Source organism: Urocitellus parryii, chromosome 15 (assembly GCF_045843805.1).
Source record: "Urocitellus parryii isolate mUroPar1 chromosome 15, mUroPar1.hap1, whole genome shotgun sequence".
In the NCBI taxonomy this organism is placed as follows: Eukaryota; Metazoa; Chordata; class Mammalia; order Rodentia; family Sciuridae; genus Urocitellus; species Urocitellus parryii.
This window is the reverse complement of record NC_135545.1, coordinates 7330401-7351639: the sequence shown is the minus strand read 5'-3', so window position 1 is coordinate 7351639 and position 21239 is coordinate 7330401. Positions and strand designations below refer to the sequence as shown.

The 21239-nt window shown below is 38.2% G+C and overlaps 1 protein-coding gene across 1 annotated transcript; it reads right to left on the bottom strand.

Moving 5' to 3' along the window:
* Positions 1 to 2507: 2507 nt before the first annotated feature.
* On the bottom strand, positions 2508 to 21197 carry Slc6a16 (solute carrier family 6 member 16). The gene is made up of 11 exons (XM_026406213.2): positions 20756 to 21197; positions 20226 to 20383; positions 19944 to 20070; positions 19560 to 19735; positions 19205 to 19315; positions 18803 to 19044; positions 5083 to 5269; positions 4542 to 4743; positions 4253 to 4412; positions 2960 to 3122; positions 2508 to 2750 (listed from the first exon to the last, which is right to left on the bottom strand). The coding sequence occupies exons 1-11, from the start codon at positions 21195 to 21197 to the stop codon at positions 2508 to 2510; spliced, it is 2211 nt and encodes a 736-aa protein (XP_026261998.2).
* Positions 21198 to 21239: the final 42 nt, after the last annotated feature.

The window sequence follows — 21239 nt, the reverse complement described above, 5'->3', positions numbered from 1 at the left end:
ACCATTGGTCCACCCGCCTGTTTTGGTACCAGTACCATGCTGTTTTTGTTACTATTGCTCTGTAATATGAATACCTATCTCAATAAGGCCATTTAAAAAAAGTTTAACCAGAAGAAAATTATGAGATAGGAAAATCTAAGTACTACTGAGAGAATATTTGACAACATTAAATAATTGCTGTTATTTTGGGTGTGAAAATAGTTTTGTGGGTTTTTAAAAAGATTCCATAATTTTTAGAGATACATACTGAAATATCTATGGATAAAATGATAAATTTGGAATTTGCTTCAAAATAATGGGGAGACATACAGTGGATAGAGGAAAGATGAAAACAAATTGGCCATGAGTTGTTTAGTATTGAAGTTGCATGATGAACACATAGCAATTTGTTATTTTTTGTATGTATTTGAAATTTTAAAAATAAAAAGTGAAGATAGAAGATACCATTTCTAGTCAGACTCTATCCCAGATTCACTGTGTGACCCCCTCTTTCTGCTAGGGCCCTTCATGAAAACTCAGAATGATAATATCTATATTCACATCATTATAATGAATAAAAGCGAATACATGTAGATACCTTACCAAAGAATTTGATCCATCTTGCTTAACAAGCCTAGAGATTCCATGTAGAAGGCCCAAAGAAAATCCTCTAATCAACCCAGGGGGCAAAGAAACCAACTTCAGATAATGTGAATGGATCCCCAGAGCTATACAGTGGTATCTGCGATGGAAATCTGCCTTCCTATCACTCAATCAGTATGCCCTGCAGCAATGTGGGATATTCCCCACACACACACACACACACACAGCCTGTGGTTAGATGCCAAAAGACAATGAACACGTGGTTTGAGGAAAGAAAAATTCAGTGGAAGAGACACTTACATCAAGGTCTTCATTCTATACTGATTGTTTTATCCGGTAAACCCCCTACTTTTCAAGACGGCTCCCAGAGGTTCCATCCTCAGTGATGGAACTGGGTAGGGAGTAGGGGTAGGGCAGATGGGAGGATGAGTGCCTAGTGTCCTAAAAGGTAGGACACTGAAGGCCCAGACTATGTGACCAGGAGAAGGTCACAGCCTTCCACTGTCCTATCCCCATCTAACCCGACTCAATAGCAAGAGTCTCTAAGCAGCCAGGTCGTTTGGATTCGAGGGGGAGGGGATGAGTTGGGGGCGGGGCTACAAGCTATAGGAAACAATAGAAGGGGACAAGAAGTTCACATACCCTCCAGCCTTCCCATCTTCAGCTTGAGGAGATTGAAACTTCAGAGGTCCAGAGACTTCTAATACCCTCTCGTCCTTCCACACTCTCGACCCACACTGGAGTCCCACCAAACAATGGTTGAGGATATCTTCTTTTCCTTCAGAAACTTACCTGTGGATCCTGAGCAATCCAAAATCTATTTCTTGGATTTCCGAGAATCCCAACTACCTCTACACATAGCTCCCTCCCGTCTCTGGTCCAGTCTCCTTTTGGGAAGTACTTCAGTTCAGCTACAGAATACCTCCCACAAATTCTAGTAGACCCACACAGTTATCATCTGCTGGGCAAATTCTTCTGATTTATCCCCATGATAAAACCAGTGATGTCTCTTAAGCAACCCATTAAAGGGTTCAGCAATACAACTTGATTATTCCTCAAAGTGTGCATTGATTTACAGATGCACTTAGTCCACAACACAGTGTTGGAACCACTGTTACAAACTTTAAAACTAAGTTTTAGGCTGAGCACAGTGGGGCATGCCTGAAAACCCAGCAGCTCAGGAGGCTGAGGCAGGAGGATCACAAGTTCAAGATCAGCCTTAGCAACTTAGCAAGGCCCTAAGCAACTTAGCGAGACCCTGATAAGGATTAAGCAACCCCTGGGTTCAATCCCTGGTACCAATAAATAAATTAGTTTTAGACCTATGATAGGATTGCCATTCTCATCAAGTACATTAATATATATTTCCCATAATTGCTGAAGCCATTACTTCCCAGGTTTTCCTTGGCCAAAGTCCAGACCCTGGATAAGGCAAGTTTGGTAATCTAGCAGCTGGATTTGCCAGGGTAAGAATGTGGGGCTAAACATTTAGCTCTAGAAAGAATGGGAGCCTTATGTAAGGAAGACTAAACACCTGAGATATTTACAGAAAAAAAAAATCTCACACTCAGCACTTGGGAGTTCCAATGAACTTATTTATTGACCAATAGTACTATTCTTCCATCTCCATTCTGAGACCAGCAAACCAGAAGCAGCAGATTTAGCAGGCAAAGCCAACAGTGTATATGAATTACATGTGTGTGTGTGCGTGTGTGTATAGGAAGGGGATGGGAAAAATACAATGACAGTGGTAACCAGAGAGGATGGGGCCCAAGAGGGGAGCCCCATTTGCCTCTCAAATAATGCCCTCCCAGAGGGACATGGACAGTAGCAAGATGTCACTAAGAGTGGCCTGTAAGATCTGTTTTGAGAAATGTGTGATGCCTGGCTAAATGAATACAGGAAATGAAATGACGAGTTGATCACTACTTTGTTTTATCACCTTGTGGAATTTCCTCCTTTTGGACCTTTTCACGGAGCACTGGTTGGTCACTCAGGGGTGGAGATTTGGAGAATATCATAAGCCTGTTCTTACTCTTGGATTTGAAGGGCATCCCATTGCAGAGACAGTATACTAAGTACACAGGGACTGGGAGGATGACAATGAGAAAAAGGATGATGACCAAGAATAGTCCCCATGACGGGTATGGTCGAAGCACCTCTTTTGACTGTGGAGAAATGGGAAAGGGGTTTAGAATATCAAAGTTCCCAGAAGAAGAAGAAGACATGTGGAGGGGAAAGGTGGAAAGGGAACCAAGGCAGAAGACTAATGAGAACACAGGGAGTGGAATGTGATGACCAGATTCTTCAGCCAGGAGGTGACTAAAAAATCTGACCCCACTCCCTGGGGCTCCTGGGTCTGGGGAGGGAGGCTCACACCAACTGAGTCCCAGGCGATGTAGGTCATGGGCTTCATACTAAGGTCAACCAGGATGATCACCAACAAGAATAGCAGCACAACTGGAGACACATAGCACCACAGCCTACTGCAGATGGAGGAGATGGGGCGGTCCAACAGGACAGCCATGTCTGCAAGGAACCTGTGAAAGGACAAAAAAAAGTGTGGTGGCCCAGTGAGGCTTCCAAAATCAGACCACTTCTCTCAAACTACAGCTTTGCCACCCTAACCCAAGCCATTATTAGCTCTTACTTGGAATATTATATAGCTCCCAGTTCTAGTTTTATACTTGACTATTCAGTCTATCCTCTTATATAATTACATATATCTTTTTATTTATTTTTTTATCCTTTTATGTTTTTTTGTACCAGGGATTGAACCCAGGGGCAATTAACCATGAAGTCACATCCCCAGTCCTTTTGGCTTTTTATTTTGAGACAGGATCTTGATAAGTTGCTTAGGACCTCACTAAGTTGCTGAAGTTGTTCTTGAACTTGCAATCCTCCTGCCTCAGTCTCCCAAGTTGCTGGAATTATAGGTATGTGCCACCATACCAGCCATAGATATCTTGTTAAAAAATAAATATGATGAAACTGTCTTATTCAAAACCTTTCAATGCTTCATATTTTATTCTGCATAAAATGTTAGGTCCTGTCATGGCTTATAAGGTCCTCATAATCTGGCTCCTGTTACCTCCCCTCATCTCTTAACATTCTATTCTAGCCTCTCTTGACTTCCTTGTTCTTCAAAAACTCCAAGCATGATGCATATTCAGGCATTGGTATTTAATGTTTCCCTGCCTAGAATATTCTTTCTCAAAACCTTGTCATGGTTCCCTTCCTCATTTCACTCAGTAGTCTGCTTGCATGTCATCTTACATTCCAGGGAAGAGAAAGGCCTTCCTGGTAATCCTATCTGAATCATGCTCACATGCACTCCTACTTTGGATAATCTTACCTTACCCTTTAATTTTCTCCTGTCACTTATTTTTACTATCTTATTTGTAACTAATTTGTTTATCTCCTATCTACACCACTAGTTTTGTGAGGATAGGAATTCAATGCATAACCCTGGTAACTAAAACAGTGTCTGGTGCATATGAAGCATGCAAAAGGTATATTAAATAAAAAAAAAAAAACAGAAGATTTCTCAGAAGACCTTGAAATTAAAGATCCCTATGTCACTCTAGTTGGGTGAGAGCTGAGGCAACCAGGAAGGGTCCACCTTCCCTACAAACCCATGCTGTATGGGAGCCTGGGCCTAGGACATCACCTCTTGGCCCCATAAGCCCAGGCTACAGTAATGTTTTCACATATGATGATGAAGAAGATGGGGAGGACTATCCAGTATTCATTCAGCAGTCTCATGAAGTAGATGCCTGAAGGTCGAGTGAAGAAGAGGCCACACAGGTACAGGAGCATAATGATACCCACTGGAGAAAACATTGAGTCTGCATCAAGATCAAATGTCTAGCTAAATGACAAGGGCTAAATGGAGGTCAGGGTAAGAGTCTCAGTGGAATCAGGGCCATGGGTGGGAATAGGAACAGAGGTCAGAGTACCTGTGAGCAGTGCTGTATGTTTTCTGAGGGAAGAGAAGGTATCCTGGAGTGGGAGAATGATGCCCTGCATGAATCCTACCATGATGCCCAGCTCTTTGAACAGCAACAACAGAAAGAAGAAGAGAGACCAGAGGGAAGACCAGGGAAGAAATGAGGTGTATTCAGCAAAGATCAGGAATGAAAAGCTTTGGCTATCCTTAATCTGCAAGGAGAGAAAGGGCAGGAGTTAGTGTCCTTGAACTTAACAATAACAATTAAAAAAGACAAAGACATGTTCTGCCTTTTCTGGAAAACTCCCTGAAATCTCTGAATCACTGAGAAAATCAGATCTCCAAGCTAACCCTCTGACATGGAAAACCAATCCACCTAGCATTACCCATGAAGGGCATTTGTGAGCCATAGTTCTTTGCATTAACAGGGCTTCAGATTATAGGGAGCTTCTGGGATTTTTTTTTTTTTTCTGGTGCTATTAAAAACTGAAATTTCTGCTGTGCAGTGGCTTTGAAGAACACATGGCATGTCTTCAGATATCTCTACTGACCTGCAAAAACTGATCCTGTATGTTGCATTCAGGTATGTAGCTGAGGACCATGTTCTTGATATCCTGGGGAAGGCTGTTGAGCCAGGTGTTATAGATGGAGGTTGGGTTTTCCCGCAGATCAGCAGGGGGATAAGCATCACGAGGCAGTTTCCCAAGGTTTATCAGCTTTATGAGTGTTTCCACATTCCTAAGGATAGGGGATTAGATCAAAGAGAATCCTTTGGCACCTTAGGAAGTGGCCTCCCTTGTCCTCCAGGTCAGAAAGGTATTCACTATCCTAGCATTACTGATCTAGGCAAGGTTGAGTCTGGAGTGAAACCAAAAGGCACCCATCTTCAGACATGAATTCGTTTTTTTGAGTCTGAAGAATTTCAATCAGAGTAGACTGCAGAAAAAGGGATCTTCTTGGGAACTCTGTGGTCTCTACTCTAGTGATGGGGACTATTATTACTTACCACATTTCCTCCTTCCTTTCTCAGACTCGTGGGTAAAAACCAGCCTTCTAAGTGTCATATTATGGAATATCAGGGAACAGTTTGCCTGGACTATGATGGGTGCAATGCTCCCAAGGAGTTGTGCTACATGAGAGAAACTGTTTTGGGGACTTTTTGATCTCACCCCTGCTGACTATTCCAGCCTCATCTTCCACTGTGACTCATTTAATATTCCATATTCTGGTCAGATTTAACCATGCCCTGTCATGTTATGATATCCCAGGCCATCCTCATTCTTCACTTGGCTAACTTGTATAAATCTTTAAAAATTTAGTACATTGCTCTCTGAGAACTGCAATGGAGGGTTTTCCAATATTGACTGATAAAAGCAAAATGTAAGTTTCAGGAAAATAAATACAGTTTGATCACATTTTAGAAAATGGAATACTACATGCTGTTCTGATAATAGTCCTGTTAGATATTTGTACTAATCTTGTTATTGGAAATCTTGACTGGAAGAGCTAGGTGTGATGGCCCAGACCTATAATCCTAGGTTGTGAGGTAGTAAGACCTCAAGTTCAAATCTAACCTTAGTGACTTAGTGAGACCCTGTCTCAAAATTAAAAAATAAAGGGCTGGGAATGTGGCTCAGTGGTAAAAGTGCCCCTGGGTTGAACCTTCAGTATCCCTCAGAAAGGAGGCTGCAAAATATTTTTAATCTTAAAATAATAAAATTGTTGGCAGCCAGGTGTGGTGGCACACACCTGTGTTCCCAGCAGCTCAGAAGCTAGACATGAGGATCTCAATTTCAAAGTAAGCTTCAACAACTTAGCAAGGCCCTAAGGAACTTAATGAGACCTAGTATCAAAATAATAATAAAAAAAGGCTAGAGATGTGGCTCAGCCTGGGCAAACCCTGGTATCTGTTGACAGGATAATAAGAATTTTATCAGACGAAATCTGAAGTACAGACAAGAACAGAGGGACTTCCAAAGACATTTTATTCTGAAGGCATATGCTGAACACACACAAAAAAACTGTACATACAGTTTCCACTTTCATGACCTTTTAGATATAAAAGAGGGGCATACAAGCCAGATATCAAATGCTAGAGCCTGCCCAAACCAGAAGATCCCTCTTAAATCCAAAGGGTTACACCTTCAGTATAAAAATGACCTAGGAGCTTGCATCCAGTCCTTCCACACAATAGGGAATGCAAGGAAAGTTGTTTTAGAAATGAGCAAAACAAGGGGAGATTTTTAAAGTTTCTGACTTGTTGAATTTAAAGCCCAATGTTTCGTATCACCAAAACTTAGGCCAACAACTGAGTTTCAAGCAGTTTCTAATACCCCTATACATCAAAAATCTTATTATTTCTGAAAGACTATGACTTGATCCTAGCCTTTAAGAATTTCTATAGTGGTCCTCCAAGATGAACAAATAAGTAGAACACAGTCCAAGACAACCAGATACACAAAAACAAAACACTTTGAGCAATAACCACCAGGAACATGGCAGTAAAAATAATACTTATGGTGACTTCCACATGTTAGAATTATCAAGGATTACAGTAAAACTATATTAACTAATAGAAGACAAATTTGAAAACATTTTTAGGGAGTAAGAAATTATACATTAATCATGAAGATTTAAAAAAATTTTAGTTGTAGATGTACACAATACCTTTGTTTTATTTTTATTTATTTATTTATTTTGTGTGGTGCTGAGGATTGAACTCTGTGCTTCACACGTGCCAGCCCAAATTTGAAGATTTTTAAAAAGTAAACAGAGGGGCTGGGGCTGTGGCTCAGTAGTAGAGTGCTTCCCTAGCACATGTGAGGCTGTGATTCAAGTCTCAGCACCACATAAAAATAAACAAACAAACAAATAAATAAAGGTAACAAACAAATAAATAAAGGTACTGTGTCCATCTACAACTAAAAAAATTAAAAAGAAAACTCAAAAGAACCTCTTGAAATAAAATAACTGTAATGTAAAATTCAGTGGATATTTCGACATTCAGTCACAATGGAGTAACAGAGACCTGATTTACCCTACCACTGTATTCAGCTAAACAGTTAAACAAAGTAATTATCTATAGATATTAGATAACAGGGGAGGGGAGGGGGGATAGTAGAGAATAGGACAGACAGCAGAATACATCAGACACTAGAAAGGCAATATGTCAATCAATGGAAGGGTAACTGATGTGATACAGCAATTTGTATACGGGGTAAAAGGGGGAGTTCATAATCCACTTGAATCAAACCGTGTAATATGATGTATTAAGAACTATGTAATGTTATGAACGACCAATAAAAAATAAATAAATAAATAAATAAATAGATAACAGCACAGGACTTCCTGAGATAAGAAAGCAACTGACTGACACGTGTCATACAATCACCCCAGTTTTCTGCCTGAAGATACATTCTAGTCTGCAGAACAGGGAGCAAGATTGTAAGAAAAACATGATGGTCTCAATGAGGCAATAATGATGGAGTTCAGGGAGGCCAAAGCAGGGAAGAATTCTGGAGGAGATATAGCTATGAGAAAATATTCCAGAAATTTCCAAAGAAGTCTCCTTCAGTCTTTGCTGAATATTAAGATATATATAGGGTGAAAATCCACAAGGGCACGTAAAGAATAACTGCAGAACATCCAAGTTCTAGGTGAGTTATTCTGTAGAAATCCCAGAAAGGCCAAGTCTTAGAAGTGGGACTGAGCTACACTGGGGAAAAAGGCATCTCTAGATCCACTTTAATGAGACTTAAAAAACAGCCTCAAAAGGATCAACAGGTGTGGTGATGTGCACCCATAGTTCCAGCTACTGTAGAAACTGAGGTGGGAGGACAGCTTGAGCCCAGAAGTTTGAGGTCAACCTGGGCAACACAGGGAAATCCCATCACCAAAAAAAAAAAAATCAAAATGGATAATAATTAAAGTACCTGCTAGAACAAGGTTCAATACTCATTAAAGGAAGGTAACAAAAATCAAATACTCAAACATGTAAAACTCACAAAGTTCATTCTTCAGGAAAAAATTAATGAACAAATTAAGAAGGAGGAAAATGTGATTCATAATCAAGAGAAAAATCAGCAAATAACACAGACTACTAAATGACAGCATCAGCAATCAAGGATATTAAAACTATGTTAAGTCATTTAAAGAAAAACATCAAACTAATAATTAGAGAAACTGAAGATATAAGAACAAATACAAGTTCTAGAAATTAAAATACAATACCTAAAATGAAAAATTCCCCAGATGAAATTAACAGCAGAATAGATATCAAGTTAAAAAACAAAAAATAAATCAAAATGACCTGGAATACAAATCATATCTCCATAATAACCCTGAATGTTAATGTCCTAAACTCATCAGTCAAAAGACATAGACTGGCGGATTGGATTTTTAAAAAATACCCAACATTTTGCTATCTTCAAGAGACTAAACTCCTAGGAAAAGACATCCACAGACTGAAGGTGAAAGGTTGAGGAAAAAACATATCACTCATATGGAGTGTGTAAACAACAAGGGGTTTCCATCCTCATATCAGATAAAGTAAACTTTAAACTTCAAATCAAAGTTAGTCAGAAGGGATAAAGAGGGACATTTTATACATAATAATCATACATCAACAAGATATAACAGTTGTAAATATTTGTCCCCCAAACAATGGAACATCTACATATATCAAACAAACCCTTCTCAATTTCAAGAATCAAATGGACCACAACACAATAATACTGGGTGACTTTAACACACCTCTCTCACCACTGGATAGATCTTCTAAACAAAAACTAAACAAAGAAACCATAGAACTAAATAATATAATCAATGATTTAGATTTAATGGATATATAGAGAGTATTTCATCCATCATTAAGTGAATACACTTTCTTCTCAGCAGCACATAAATCCTTCTCTAAAATAGACCATATGTTATGCCACAAAGCATCTCTCAGCAAATACCAAATACTCAGTCTTTTCCCTCACTCAGATAAATTGAATTCAGAAATACTACCCTGAATTCAATCAGATCAAAACTGAATGAAATTATAAATCAATGGTAAAATAAAAAATACAAGCTACTCCAACACCTAGAGACTAAATAATATGCTACTGAATGAACAATGGATAGCTGAAGATATCAGGGAGGAGATAAAAAAAATTCTTAGAGGTAAATGAGAACACCAATACAATATAACAAAATCTCTGGGTAGCCGTAATCTATGAAGGCAGTGCTAAGAGGAAAGTTCATTGCAATGAGCTTATTCATTAAAAGAACACAAATACAACAAATAGATGACCTAACATTACATCTCAAAGCCCTTGAAAAAGAAGAACAAATCAACACCAAAAGTAGAAGACAGGTAATAATTAAAATCAGAGCTTAAATCAATGAAATAGAAACAAAAAGTTAGTTATTTGAAAAAATAAACAAAATTGATAAACCTTCGCTATGCTAACAAGAGGAAAGAGAAAACTCAAATTACTAAAATGTGTGTTGAAAAAGGAAATTACAATGGACACTATTGAAATACAGAAGATAATTAGAAACTATTTTGAAAATGCATACTCCAATAAAATCTCAAACACATGAACAAATTTCTAGAGACATATGACCTACCCAAACTGAACCAGGAGGACATACATAATTTAAACAGATCAATCTCAAGCAATGAAATAGAAGACACCATCAAAAGCCAGTTTGGTATGGGGTTGTGGCTCAGAGGTAAAGCACTCGCCCACCACATGTGAGGCACTGGGTTCCACCCTCAGCACCACATAAAAATAAATTAATTAAATTATTGTGTGTGAGGAGCCACTGCACGCACCTTTAAGTCCTGATGCACCATGGGGATCTGAAAGATCACTTAGTCTGGCGCCTAGTGCCATGACTTGTGACTCAAGTCTTTTCCCTCATTCAGATAATAAGGTGTGGCCCTGGGAGTAGCCCTAGGAGTAGGCAACACCCAGAGGGGTTGAGCTACACTCACCTGTTCCCTTATAATCCTACCCCTTGCCTCATTTAAATGGTTTTCCCCAATAAAAGAGTTCAGCATGTTCGTGATCTCTCTACAACTAAACTAAAACTACAACTAAATATATATATATATATATATATATATATATTTTTTTTTTTTTTTTTTTAAGGAAAAAAAAGTCTACCAACCAAGAAAAGCCCAGGACCAGACAGATTCTCAGCCAAGTTCTACAAGACCTTCAAAGAAGAACTAATACCAATACTCTACAAATTATGCCATGAAATAGGAAAGGAGCAAACCCTTCCAAACTCATTCTATGAGGCTAGTATCACCCTGATACCAAAATCAGACAAAGACGTATCAAGGAAAGAAAACTTCAGACCAATATCCCTAGATACATAGACATAAAAATTGCCAATAAAATCCTGGCAAATCACATACAAAAACATATTAAAAATATAGTACACTATGATCAAGTGGGTTTCATCCAAGGGATGCAAGGTTGGTTCAACATATGTAAATCAATAAACGTAATACATCATATCAATAGACTTAAAGACAAGAATCATATGATTATCTCAATAGATACAGAAAAAGCACAGCACCTCTTCATGTTCAAAACATGGGAAAAACTAGGGATAGTAGGAACACACCTCAACATTGTATAAAGCTATCTAAGCTAAGCCCAATGCCATCATTCTAAATGGAGAAAAATTGAAAACATTTCCTCTAAAAACTGGAGCAACACATGGATGCCCTCTTTCACCACTTCTATTCAACATAGTCCTTGAAACTCTAGCTAAAGCAATCAGACTGACGAAAGAAATTAAAGGGTTATAAATAGGAAAAGAAGAACCCAAACTATCACTATTTGCTGATGACATGATTTTATATTTATATAGAAAATGCAAAAATTTCACAAGAAAACTTCAAGAACTAATAAATGAATTCAGCAAAGTAGCAGGATAAAAAATCAATACCCATAAATCAAATACATTTCTATACATAAGCAATGAATCTACTACAAGAGAAATTAGGAAAACTACCCCATTCACAATAGCCTCAAAAGAAAAAAAAATAAAATATTTGGGAATCCATCTAACAAGGGAGATAAAAGACCTCTATAATGAAAACTACAGAACACTAAAGAAAGGAATTGAAGACGATCTTAGAAGTGTGAAAGATCTCCCATAGTCTTAGACAGGCAAAATTAATATTGTCAAAATGGCCACACTACAAAACTTATACATATTTAATGCAATTCCTATTAAAATCTCAATGACATTCTTCACAGAAGCTAGAAACAGCAATCATGATATTCATTTGGAAAAATAAAAGACTCACAATAGCCAAAGCAATCCTTAGTAAGAGTAAAATAGGAGGTATCACAATACCAGACCTCAAACTATACTACAGAGCAATAGTAACAAAAAAGGCGTGGTGTTTTCACCACAACAGATATGTAGACCAATGGTAAAAAATGGAAGACACAGATAAAAATCCACATAAATATAGTTATATTAGACAAAGATGCCAAAAATATACACTGGAGAAAAGATAGCCTCTTTAACAAATGGTGCTGGGAAAACAACTAAAAAAAAATATTTAAGGAAAAAAAAGTCTACCAACCAAGAAAAGCCCAGGACCAGACGGATAAATAAATCTTTATATAGCAAAATGAAATTAAACTTCTATTTCTCACACTGCACAAAAAATCAACTCAAAGTGGATCAAAAACTTAGGCACGGGCTGCGGATGTGGCTCAAGCGGTAGTGCGCTCGCCTGGCATGCGTGCGGCCCGGGTTCGATCCTCAGCACCACATACAAACAAAGATGTTGTGTCCGCCGAGAACTAAAAAATAAATATTAAAAATTCTTTCTCTCTCTCTCTCTCTCTCTCTCTCTCTCTCTCTCTCTCTCTCTCTCTCTCTCTCTCTCACTCCCTCTTAAAAAAAAAAAAAAGTGGGCCCAAATCTTCATCATGTTGGCTGACTTCCTTAACAAGACTTCTAAAGAACAGAAAGTAAAATAAGAATCAATAAATGGGATGGATTCAAACTAAAAAGTTTCTTCTCAGCAAAGGAAACAATCAATAATGTGAAAAGAGAGCCTACAGAATGGGGCTCATATACCTCACATAGAACACTAATCTCCAGGATATATAAAGAACTCAAAAAACTTACTACCAAAAAATCCCCCAAATAATTCATTCAATAAATGGGCTAAGGAACTGAACAGACACTTCACAGAAGAAGAAATACAATCGATCAACAAACATGGAAAAATGATCATCATCTCTAGCTATTAGAGAAATGCAAATCAAAACTAAGATTTCATCTCACCCCAGTCAGAATGGCAATTATCAAGAATACAAGCAATAAAAGCATTGACGAGGATGTGGGGTAAAAGGTACACTCATACATTGCTGGTGGGACTGCAAATCAGTGCAACCACTTTGGAAAGCAGTATGGAGATTCCTAAGAAAACTTGGAATGGAACTACATTTGACCCAGCTATCCTACTTCTCGGTTTATACCCAAAGGACTTAAAAATCAGTTTACTACAGTGACACAGCCACATCAATGTTTACAGTAGCTCAATTCACATGTGGTACATCTACACAATGGAAGATCACTCAGCCTTAGAGAAAATAAAAGACAGAAACCCACATTCATAGTTGGTGTCACCACTCTCTTTTAGCAATTAACAGGATAAATAGATAAAAAATTCCCATACATAGACTTGAACAAATATCAAACAAATTGATCTAATTGGCATTTATAGGCCACTCCATCCAACAATAGCAGAATGTATGTTCTTCTAAAGTACACATGGAATATTTCCCAAGATAGACCATACACTGAGCCATAAAGTAAAATAAAGGAATTGTAACTATTTTCTGCAATGGCATTGATTATTACTATTATTACTCCTACTATTGTTTTTGTTACTATTACTATGTACTAGGGTTGGACCCAGGGGTGCTTTACCATTTAGCAACATCCCATAGCCTTTTCTATTTATTTATTTAGAGACAGGGACTCAAAGTTGCTTAGGGCCTCACTAAGTTGCTGAGGCTGGCCTTAAATCTGTGATCCTGTCTTAGCCCCTGAGTGGCTGGGATTACAGGTGTGCACCACCACGCCCAGCAACAATGACACTGAATATTAAATCATTAATAACAACTAAAGAGTTAAAACCCAAATACTTGGAAAATTTTAAAAATACTTCTAAATAGTCAAGGGTCAAAGAAGAAATTAGAAGGAAAAAAGTATTTATTATTTTGAGTGAAAACAAAACAATGTATCAAAATTTGTGAGATGTAGTTAAAGTGTTACAATTTACCACATTAACAAAATATAGGAGAAATAGATACCTAAGCAGGAAAACCATGGTTGGATATGCAATCATTTCAATAATTATGTAATAAAAGCTTAACAAAATCTCAGCACACATTTGTAAAAACTCACAGAAAACTAGGAACAGAATCAAAGTTCCTTCAACTTGATAAAAGATACCTAGGGGGAAATCCCAACAAATAATGCACAGGTGAAACACTGCTTCCCCCTGAGAATAGCAAAATGCAAAGATATCCTATCCTACTCCTATCTGAGAACTGGAGATTATAGCCAGTCCAATAAAGCAGAATTTAATTTAAATGATTTTTAAAAGATCAGAAAGAAAAAGTCAAATCTTTATTTGCCAACCATGATTGTGTATTAGAAAAACCTAAAGCTACAAGAACCAATACATGAGTCCAGAAGATCCAAACACACAACTCTGCTGCATTTCAATATTCTAAAATTAGCAATAAGAAACCGAAATTTAAGGGCTGGGATTGTGGCTCAGCGGTAGAGCACTCACCTAGCATGTGTGAGGCCCTGGGTTTGATCCTCAGCACCACATAAGAATAAATAAAATAAAGGTATTGTATCTAACTACAACTAAGAAATAAATATTTTAAAAAAGAAACTGAAACGGTGGCACATGCCTGAAATCCCAGCAAATGGGGTAGTTGAGGCAGGAGGGCTCTAAGTTTGAGGCCAGCCTCAGCAACTTAACAACAAGGCCTGTCTCAAAATAAAAAGGGTTGGGGATGTGGGTCAGTGGTAAAGTGCCCCTGGGTTCAAATCCCCAGAACTCTCTCCCCAAAAGGAACAAACTTGCCAACATTCAGTAATATAAATTAAAAACAAAACATTATGCTAGCTAGTCAGATATAAGAATGCATAGAATATGATTCCATTTACTGTATTAAAGACAAATCTATAGTGATAGAAAACATTAGTGATTGACTAGATAAGGGAAACAGAAAATACTGACAGTTTTTTACGAGACCTGGAATATATAGTAAATAGGTCTAACAAATAAGATGAGAGTGCTAATGAGGCAGAGGCAATATGTAAAGAAATAATGGCTGAGAATTTCTGAAGCAAATAAAAAACAGCAATTTACAGACAAAATAAGCCAAAATAACTCAAGAAAATAAAACGAATTCTCCCTTGGATACATTATAATGAAATTACAGAAAACCAAATAAAGAAACAATCTTAAAAGGTAAAAAGAGAGGTTACCTTCTGACAGCTAAATTCTCAACAATCACAATTAAAGCTGGCAGAGAGTGGTCTATCTTCAATGTGCTGGGGTAGAAAGGTCCTGCCACGCTAGCAATCTATAGGTAGATACAAGAGATTTCAAAACACAGTGAAATAAAGATATTTTAAAAGGAGAAAAACATGGAATTCTCATTAGCAGATCCTCACTGAAAAATCTGAAAGGATATTCTTCAAGTAGATGGAAATCATAAATGGAAGGCCTGAGTAACAAGAAACAATAAAAAGAAAATGGTAAAATAGGAGGTAGTATATCTAATCACATTTTGCATAATAAATGTAAATTTTAGGAAAAAAATTAAAATCAAAATACATGATGTAAAATTCACATGTAAATGCATAGAGTTTTATGTCCCTTGTTTTGGAAGAGGATACAGTACTGATTTCCTTTAGACACTGAAATTAAGAATGCATACTGTAAATTCTAGGGTCATCATTTAATTGCTAAGAGAACAGAAAAAAAGTCCATTGAGGCCTTAGGCTCAATACTCAGCACTTAAATAATATAAAATAAAATAGCTAAAATTCTATTTAGCTATTTTATTTATCTAATTCTATTTGATCAAGTATTCTCATCAGCAGAATGGGTTGTCAAGCTTTTGTGCTTTAATAAATGGAATACAGTACTTTAAGTTTTGAGTGAATTTGAATTTTTTTTCCTAGATTGAGGTCCTCTTTTATTGTAGTTATAATATGGAATTTTGTTTTAATCATTGTAAAGTTGGTATACAATTTACTGGCAAGAATTACATTCATCCATCCCCACTATTTCCAATTCCATGTTATTATTCTAAACATAAACTCTATCCATTAAGCAGTAATTCAGCTTTCCCTTCCTCCAACTTCTGGCAACTTCTAATCTACTTTCTGTCTTTGTATTTATCTGTATACTGTATTTATCTATTCTAAATATTTCAAGTAAGTGGACATACAATATTTATCTTTTTGTATCTAGCTTATTTCACTTAGCATGCGTTCAAGATTCATTAAAGCTACAGCACATGGGGCTGGGGTGTGGCTCAGTGCTGGAGCGATTGCCTAACGTGTATGAGGCACTGGATTCAATCCTAAGCATCACATAAAAAAATGAGTGAATAAATAAAGTTATTTTTAAAAAGTTACAGCATATATCAGAATGTAATTCCTTTTTATGGATGAACAACCCATTGTGTATATGTACCACATTTATCTATTTATTTGTTGATGGAAATGTGGGTTGTTTTCAACTTTGGCTATTATAAATGATGCTGCTATAAACATTCACATCTCTCTCTGATATGTGATCAAGTATCTCTTTCAACAAGTATCTGTTCAAGTTCCTTTTTAATTCTTTTAGACATATACCTAGAAATGGAATTGTTGGGTCAACAAATTGTTTAACTTTTTGAAGAACTGCTAAACTGCACAGTAGTTTCACCATTTTAAACTCCAACCAGCAATGTACAAGGATTCCAATTTCCCCATTTTCACCAAAACTTATTTTCTTTTTTTAAAAAATTATAGCTAACAGTAGATGTGAAATAGTATCTCACTGTGGCTTTGATTTGCATTTCTCTAATAACTAATGCTGCTGAGCATCTTTTCATGTGTTTACTGTTCATTTGTGTATATTTGAAGAAAAGTCTATTTGAATACTTTGTCCATTTTAAATATTGGATTGTCTTTTTGTTGTTAAGTTGCAGAAGTCCTTTATATATCCCAGATCTTGTCAAATGTATAATTTGCAAATATTTTCTCCCATACTTTAGGTGTTTTTTCACTCTCTTCATAATGTTCTTTGATGAAGTCCAATTTATCTATTTTTTCTTTTGTTGCCTTTGCTTTTAGTGTTTGTTTGCTCTTGCAGTGCTGGAGACTGAACCCAGGGCCATGCACATTCTAGGCAAGCCCTCTATCATAGAGCTACATCTCCCTGCTTTTTTTTTAATATTTATTTTTTAGTTCTCGGCGGACACAACATCTTTGTTGGTATGTGGTGCTGAGGATCAAACCCGGGCTGCACACATGCCAGGCAAGCGCGCTACCGCTTGAGCCACATCCCCAGCCCCTCCCTGCTTTTTTAAAGTTTTATTTTGGGACAGGATTTTGCTAAGTTGCCCAGACTGACCCCAAACTTGTAGTCTACCCATCTTAAAAAAAAAAAAAAAAAGGAAGCTTGAAGGCTCACACATGTTAATTTCAAAATGTATTACAAAATAACAGTAATGAATACAGTGAGATACTGGTATGAGAATGTCACATAAACCAATGAAACAGAATTAAGAGCCAGAAATGGACCCTCATGTCTGTGGCCGGTTAATTTTCAACAAAGGTGCCAAGACCACTGAATTGGGAAAGAAGTTTCAACATGAAAAGGTGCTAATTAGACTTCTACACACAAAAGAATGAAGTTTAACCCCTAAATTACATTCCTATGCAAAAAAGGAACTCAAAACTGATCAAAAGACTAAATTTAAGAGTTGAAACTGTTTTTCAATTCTTAGAAGGGAACATAGGGGCAAATCTTCATGACCATGGATTTGGCAACGGTTTTAAAAACATGCTACTAAAGCCAGGCACAGTGGCACACACCTATAATCCCAACTCCTCTGGAAGGCCTTATTTGGCTTGCTGAGACAGAAATTAATGGCTCTGTCCTCTGCAGTGACTTCCCACCACCATTCCTTCCAGTATCACAAGGTATGACTGTCTTAGTATCTAATTCCTTTCTCCTTCTCCCTCCAAAGGAAAACAAGAAATGTTTTTCTGATTCACCTGTCCAAATCTCCATGGTATACAAAGAGTATTTTCATAGTAGGGAAAACAGTCAGTGGATATAAGAAGAATAAGTTCTGATATTCTATTGCACAGTAAGGTGATTACAATTAACAATGTTGTATTAGTTCAAAGTAACTAGAAGAAAGAATTTTAAACAATCTCACTATAAGAAATGATAAATATTTGAGATAAATATGGTAAATACCCTGATTTTATCATTATACGTTATATATGTGTGTGTGTGTGTATAAACATCATTACATTCCATAAATATGTACAATGAGTAATATGTCAATGAAAAACAAGGGCTAGGAATGTATCTCAGTGATAGGGCACTTGCCCAGCATGTATGAGGCCCTAGCTTCAATCCTGAGTACTATGAAAATAAGTGAATAAAATAAAATAGAATACATAAATCCCTAGTGGATGTTTTTGGAATTAAAGCCAAAGAATAAATAAGTTATCAGACAAAAACGGCTTTACTACTGAGAATCCTTTTGAATTTAATATGCTAGATGAACAAAAATTGTTAAATTTTGGAGTCCACAGTTAAGAATTCAGGAAATGGAGGGCTCTGGACAGTTCTCTATATGGGTGTGGCCTTAAACACAATTTTGTGTATCTAGAAATAGAGTAATTTGAATGTTTATCATTTTTATCACATCTCTGTTAGTATATCCACTCTAAGGTAGATAGCTGGCAGACTCTAAGTCTCAACATTTCTAGAGCTAGAAAAGGGTTCTGAGAAAGTAAAACATGACTGAGGATTCTATCCTGTGTTTTTAGCTATAGGGGAAAGTAGCAATTTGCAATTACATCTGAGGTGGAGATGTGAGAGTCTGGTTCTTTGTAGCATCTTTAGGATTAAGGTCTCTGAGTTCTGAAATTCCCTGAGACTTGGACCCTCAATTAAGGAGCTGGTCTTACTTCTCATTGCAGCGGTATGTGAGGACCGTAGCCCAGAAGCCCAGCACTGAGAGGATGAAAGTTGTAAAAAGCAATAAGGTGACCACGATGACCACAGCCATGATGAAGGTATCCATGACACAGTTGTTGGACTGGGGCATGTGCGAGGCTAAGGAGACAATGGGGCCAAAGCCTAGGCCCAGCTGAAACACAACTTGGCTCCCTGCTCTTGACCACACATTTACGTTGTACAAAGCTGACACCTAAAAGGGAAAAGTCAAGTGTAAGAGAGATTTAAAGAACAAGAGGACGACTATAGCAGAAATGCTGGGGGGACTTGGGGGAAGCACAGAATGAGATGACACAGAAAGAAGGCCTTAAAAACAGGCAGCCATGATAACTTTTGAGGAAGAGATACCTCACCTTGGCAACCAGCAAATGTTGAAGGCCATATATTGCCCCTTCCAGCAGTAGACTCCGGATAAGGAAACAGAAGAGGATGAAATAGGGAAGTACTACCAAGACATACATTACCTGAATTGAGAGTAGGACATATCAGCAATCATGTACCAGTAGAAGCCAAACAACAGTCAGCAGGGATCAAAAATTCTGAGTCAGGAATTAGTAGGAGTTTAAAAAAAAAAAAGCTTTCAGCAGGAGTCAGGGGCTAGTGGGAGTAAAAGGCTAGAAGGAGTGAAAAATTAGATACACATGTAACAAAGTGAGGAATGGGTTAGAGCTTCTGAGAATATCAAGGAATACAAAAATGGTGGCTCACCTTCCCAATGGACTGGAGTCCATTGATGATAAAAACACCAATGAGACACCAGGACACAAATAAGGGAAGGCTCAGACTTAAGACCGGTGGCCCACCATCCTCAATTCTGTCTGAAGCCTTCAAGGTCTGCTGGTACCAGAAGTAGATGGAGGGTGTCGTCCGTGCACAGGCTGGATCTGGAGGGACCTGGCTTTGGATATGCCTGCTAGACAGGGTAACCCCTCCCCTCTTCTTTTTTCCCACTCACTTCCCTATACCTTCCCCTCCCAATTATTTTTCCTTCTCTCTTCCTTTTCCTTGTCCCTCCTTCCTTGCTCCTTTCTCCTCTTCCAAATTTCCTTCCAGCTATTTTCCCCTTCTCTTCCTCTCTCATTTCCTCCTCACCAAAGTCACTGGCATTCTTCAATAAGGGACATTTCTCCCATGGAACAGGGAACTGGAAGAAGTGGCTCAAGTAGAAGAGGATCCAAGAATTGAACACATTCGTGTACGTACTGGTGATGAAGCACACCTGGAGACCAGGGAGGAAGTGGCTGGGGAGGAAGACTAGGAACAGGAAAAAGCAGGGGATCTGACAGAGCACTGAGGGACAGAAGGGACTTGACCCATGGACGTTGGGATGTGGGTGGGTATTAAGGTAGGCCTCAGCATCCCAGTGCTCCTCACCATGAAGCTGATGTACCCCACTCCACCAGCCCAGGGGCCAATGATCTTCCACAAATCCAGGCTACCCTGCTGCAGCATCTGGCCAACTGCCATCTCCAGGAAAAGGAGAGGAATCCCAACAAAGACCAGAATGATGATATAGATCATGAAGAAGCTACCTGTGAAAAGGATTTAGGAGGGGTTCTGAAAAACTTCTGGGCTTTCAGTACCCAGATTTATTCACAGGCCCAGGAAGACATGCTCACCACCAGCATTCATCTGTTTCTACATCCCTCACTGTCCCACATCTGGTCCCCTAGTTCCTAATTTCTGGAAGACCTAAATACCTAATTTCTACCCCACACCATGACCAGGTCTCCAGCCCTATCATCCTGTACCTCTACCCTTTTTCATTCCCCCAGGTATTCAGGCACTTCATACCTATCCCGCTCAAAGTACCAAGTCTCCAACATCTACATATCTCAGAGATGTTATAAATTGAAGACTGGACAGTCTTCTGTCCTGCTAGCCCCTTATGAATCAAGACTTACAGCCTCCTTTGTGAATCCAGAGGTAGACAAAGTTCCAGAGCTGGGTTGGCCTCAAAGAGTAGCCCACCAAGGTCAGAATATAATGAAATTTTTGGGGCCAGAGTGGACGGACAAAGAAGGTACCTTCCTTCTCTGTCACTTCCACCTTTTCCTTCGAGTGTTTCTGCTTCATGATTGAGGTAGCTGTCACATCTGATACAATATTTTGCTTGGGTTGGCTGCTGGCCCGGGTCTGAGCCTCAAAAGCATGCATCTCCCAGGCCTCAGCCTTTGCAGTCCGGGTTGCCAAATCCTGAAACTCTGAAATAGAGGCTGCAGAAGACCAGATGACTGGGTCCTTGCTTTCCAAAATATGGATTTCTGGGAAACCATCATTAAGCTTTGTCAAAGTAGATGAGGTTGTTTCCAGCAAGGATACTGAAGTTTGGGCCTCTATCTCCATCCCAGGAAGAGTCTCACGAGCATCTCTAGCTTCTTCAACAGA

Excerpts from the sequence above, each read along its gene's own strand:
- Slc6a16 (XM_026406213.2), bottom strand. The coding sequence starts at position 21,197 with ATGGAGATAGAGGCCCAAACTTCAGTATCCTTGCTGGAAACAACCTCA. Across the intron at positions 19,316-19,559 it reads GACTCCAGTCCATTGGGAAG|GTAATGTATGTCTTGGTAGT; the intron begins GTGAGCCACCAT and ends CTCTCAATTCAG. Across the intron at positions 2,751-2,959 it reads TCGCCTGGGACTCAGTTGGT|TCAAAAGAGGTGCTTCGACC; the intron begins GTGAGCCTCCCT and ends ATTTCTCCACAG.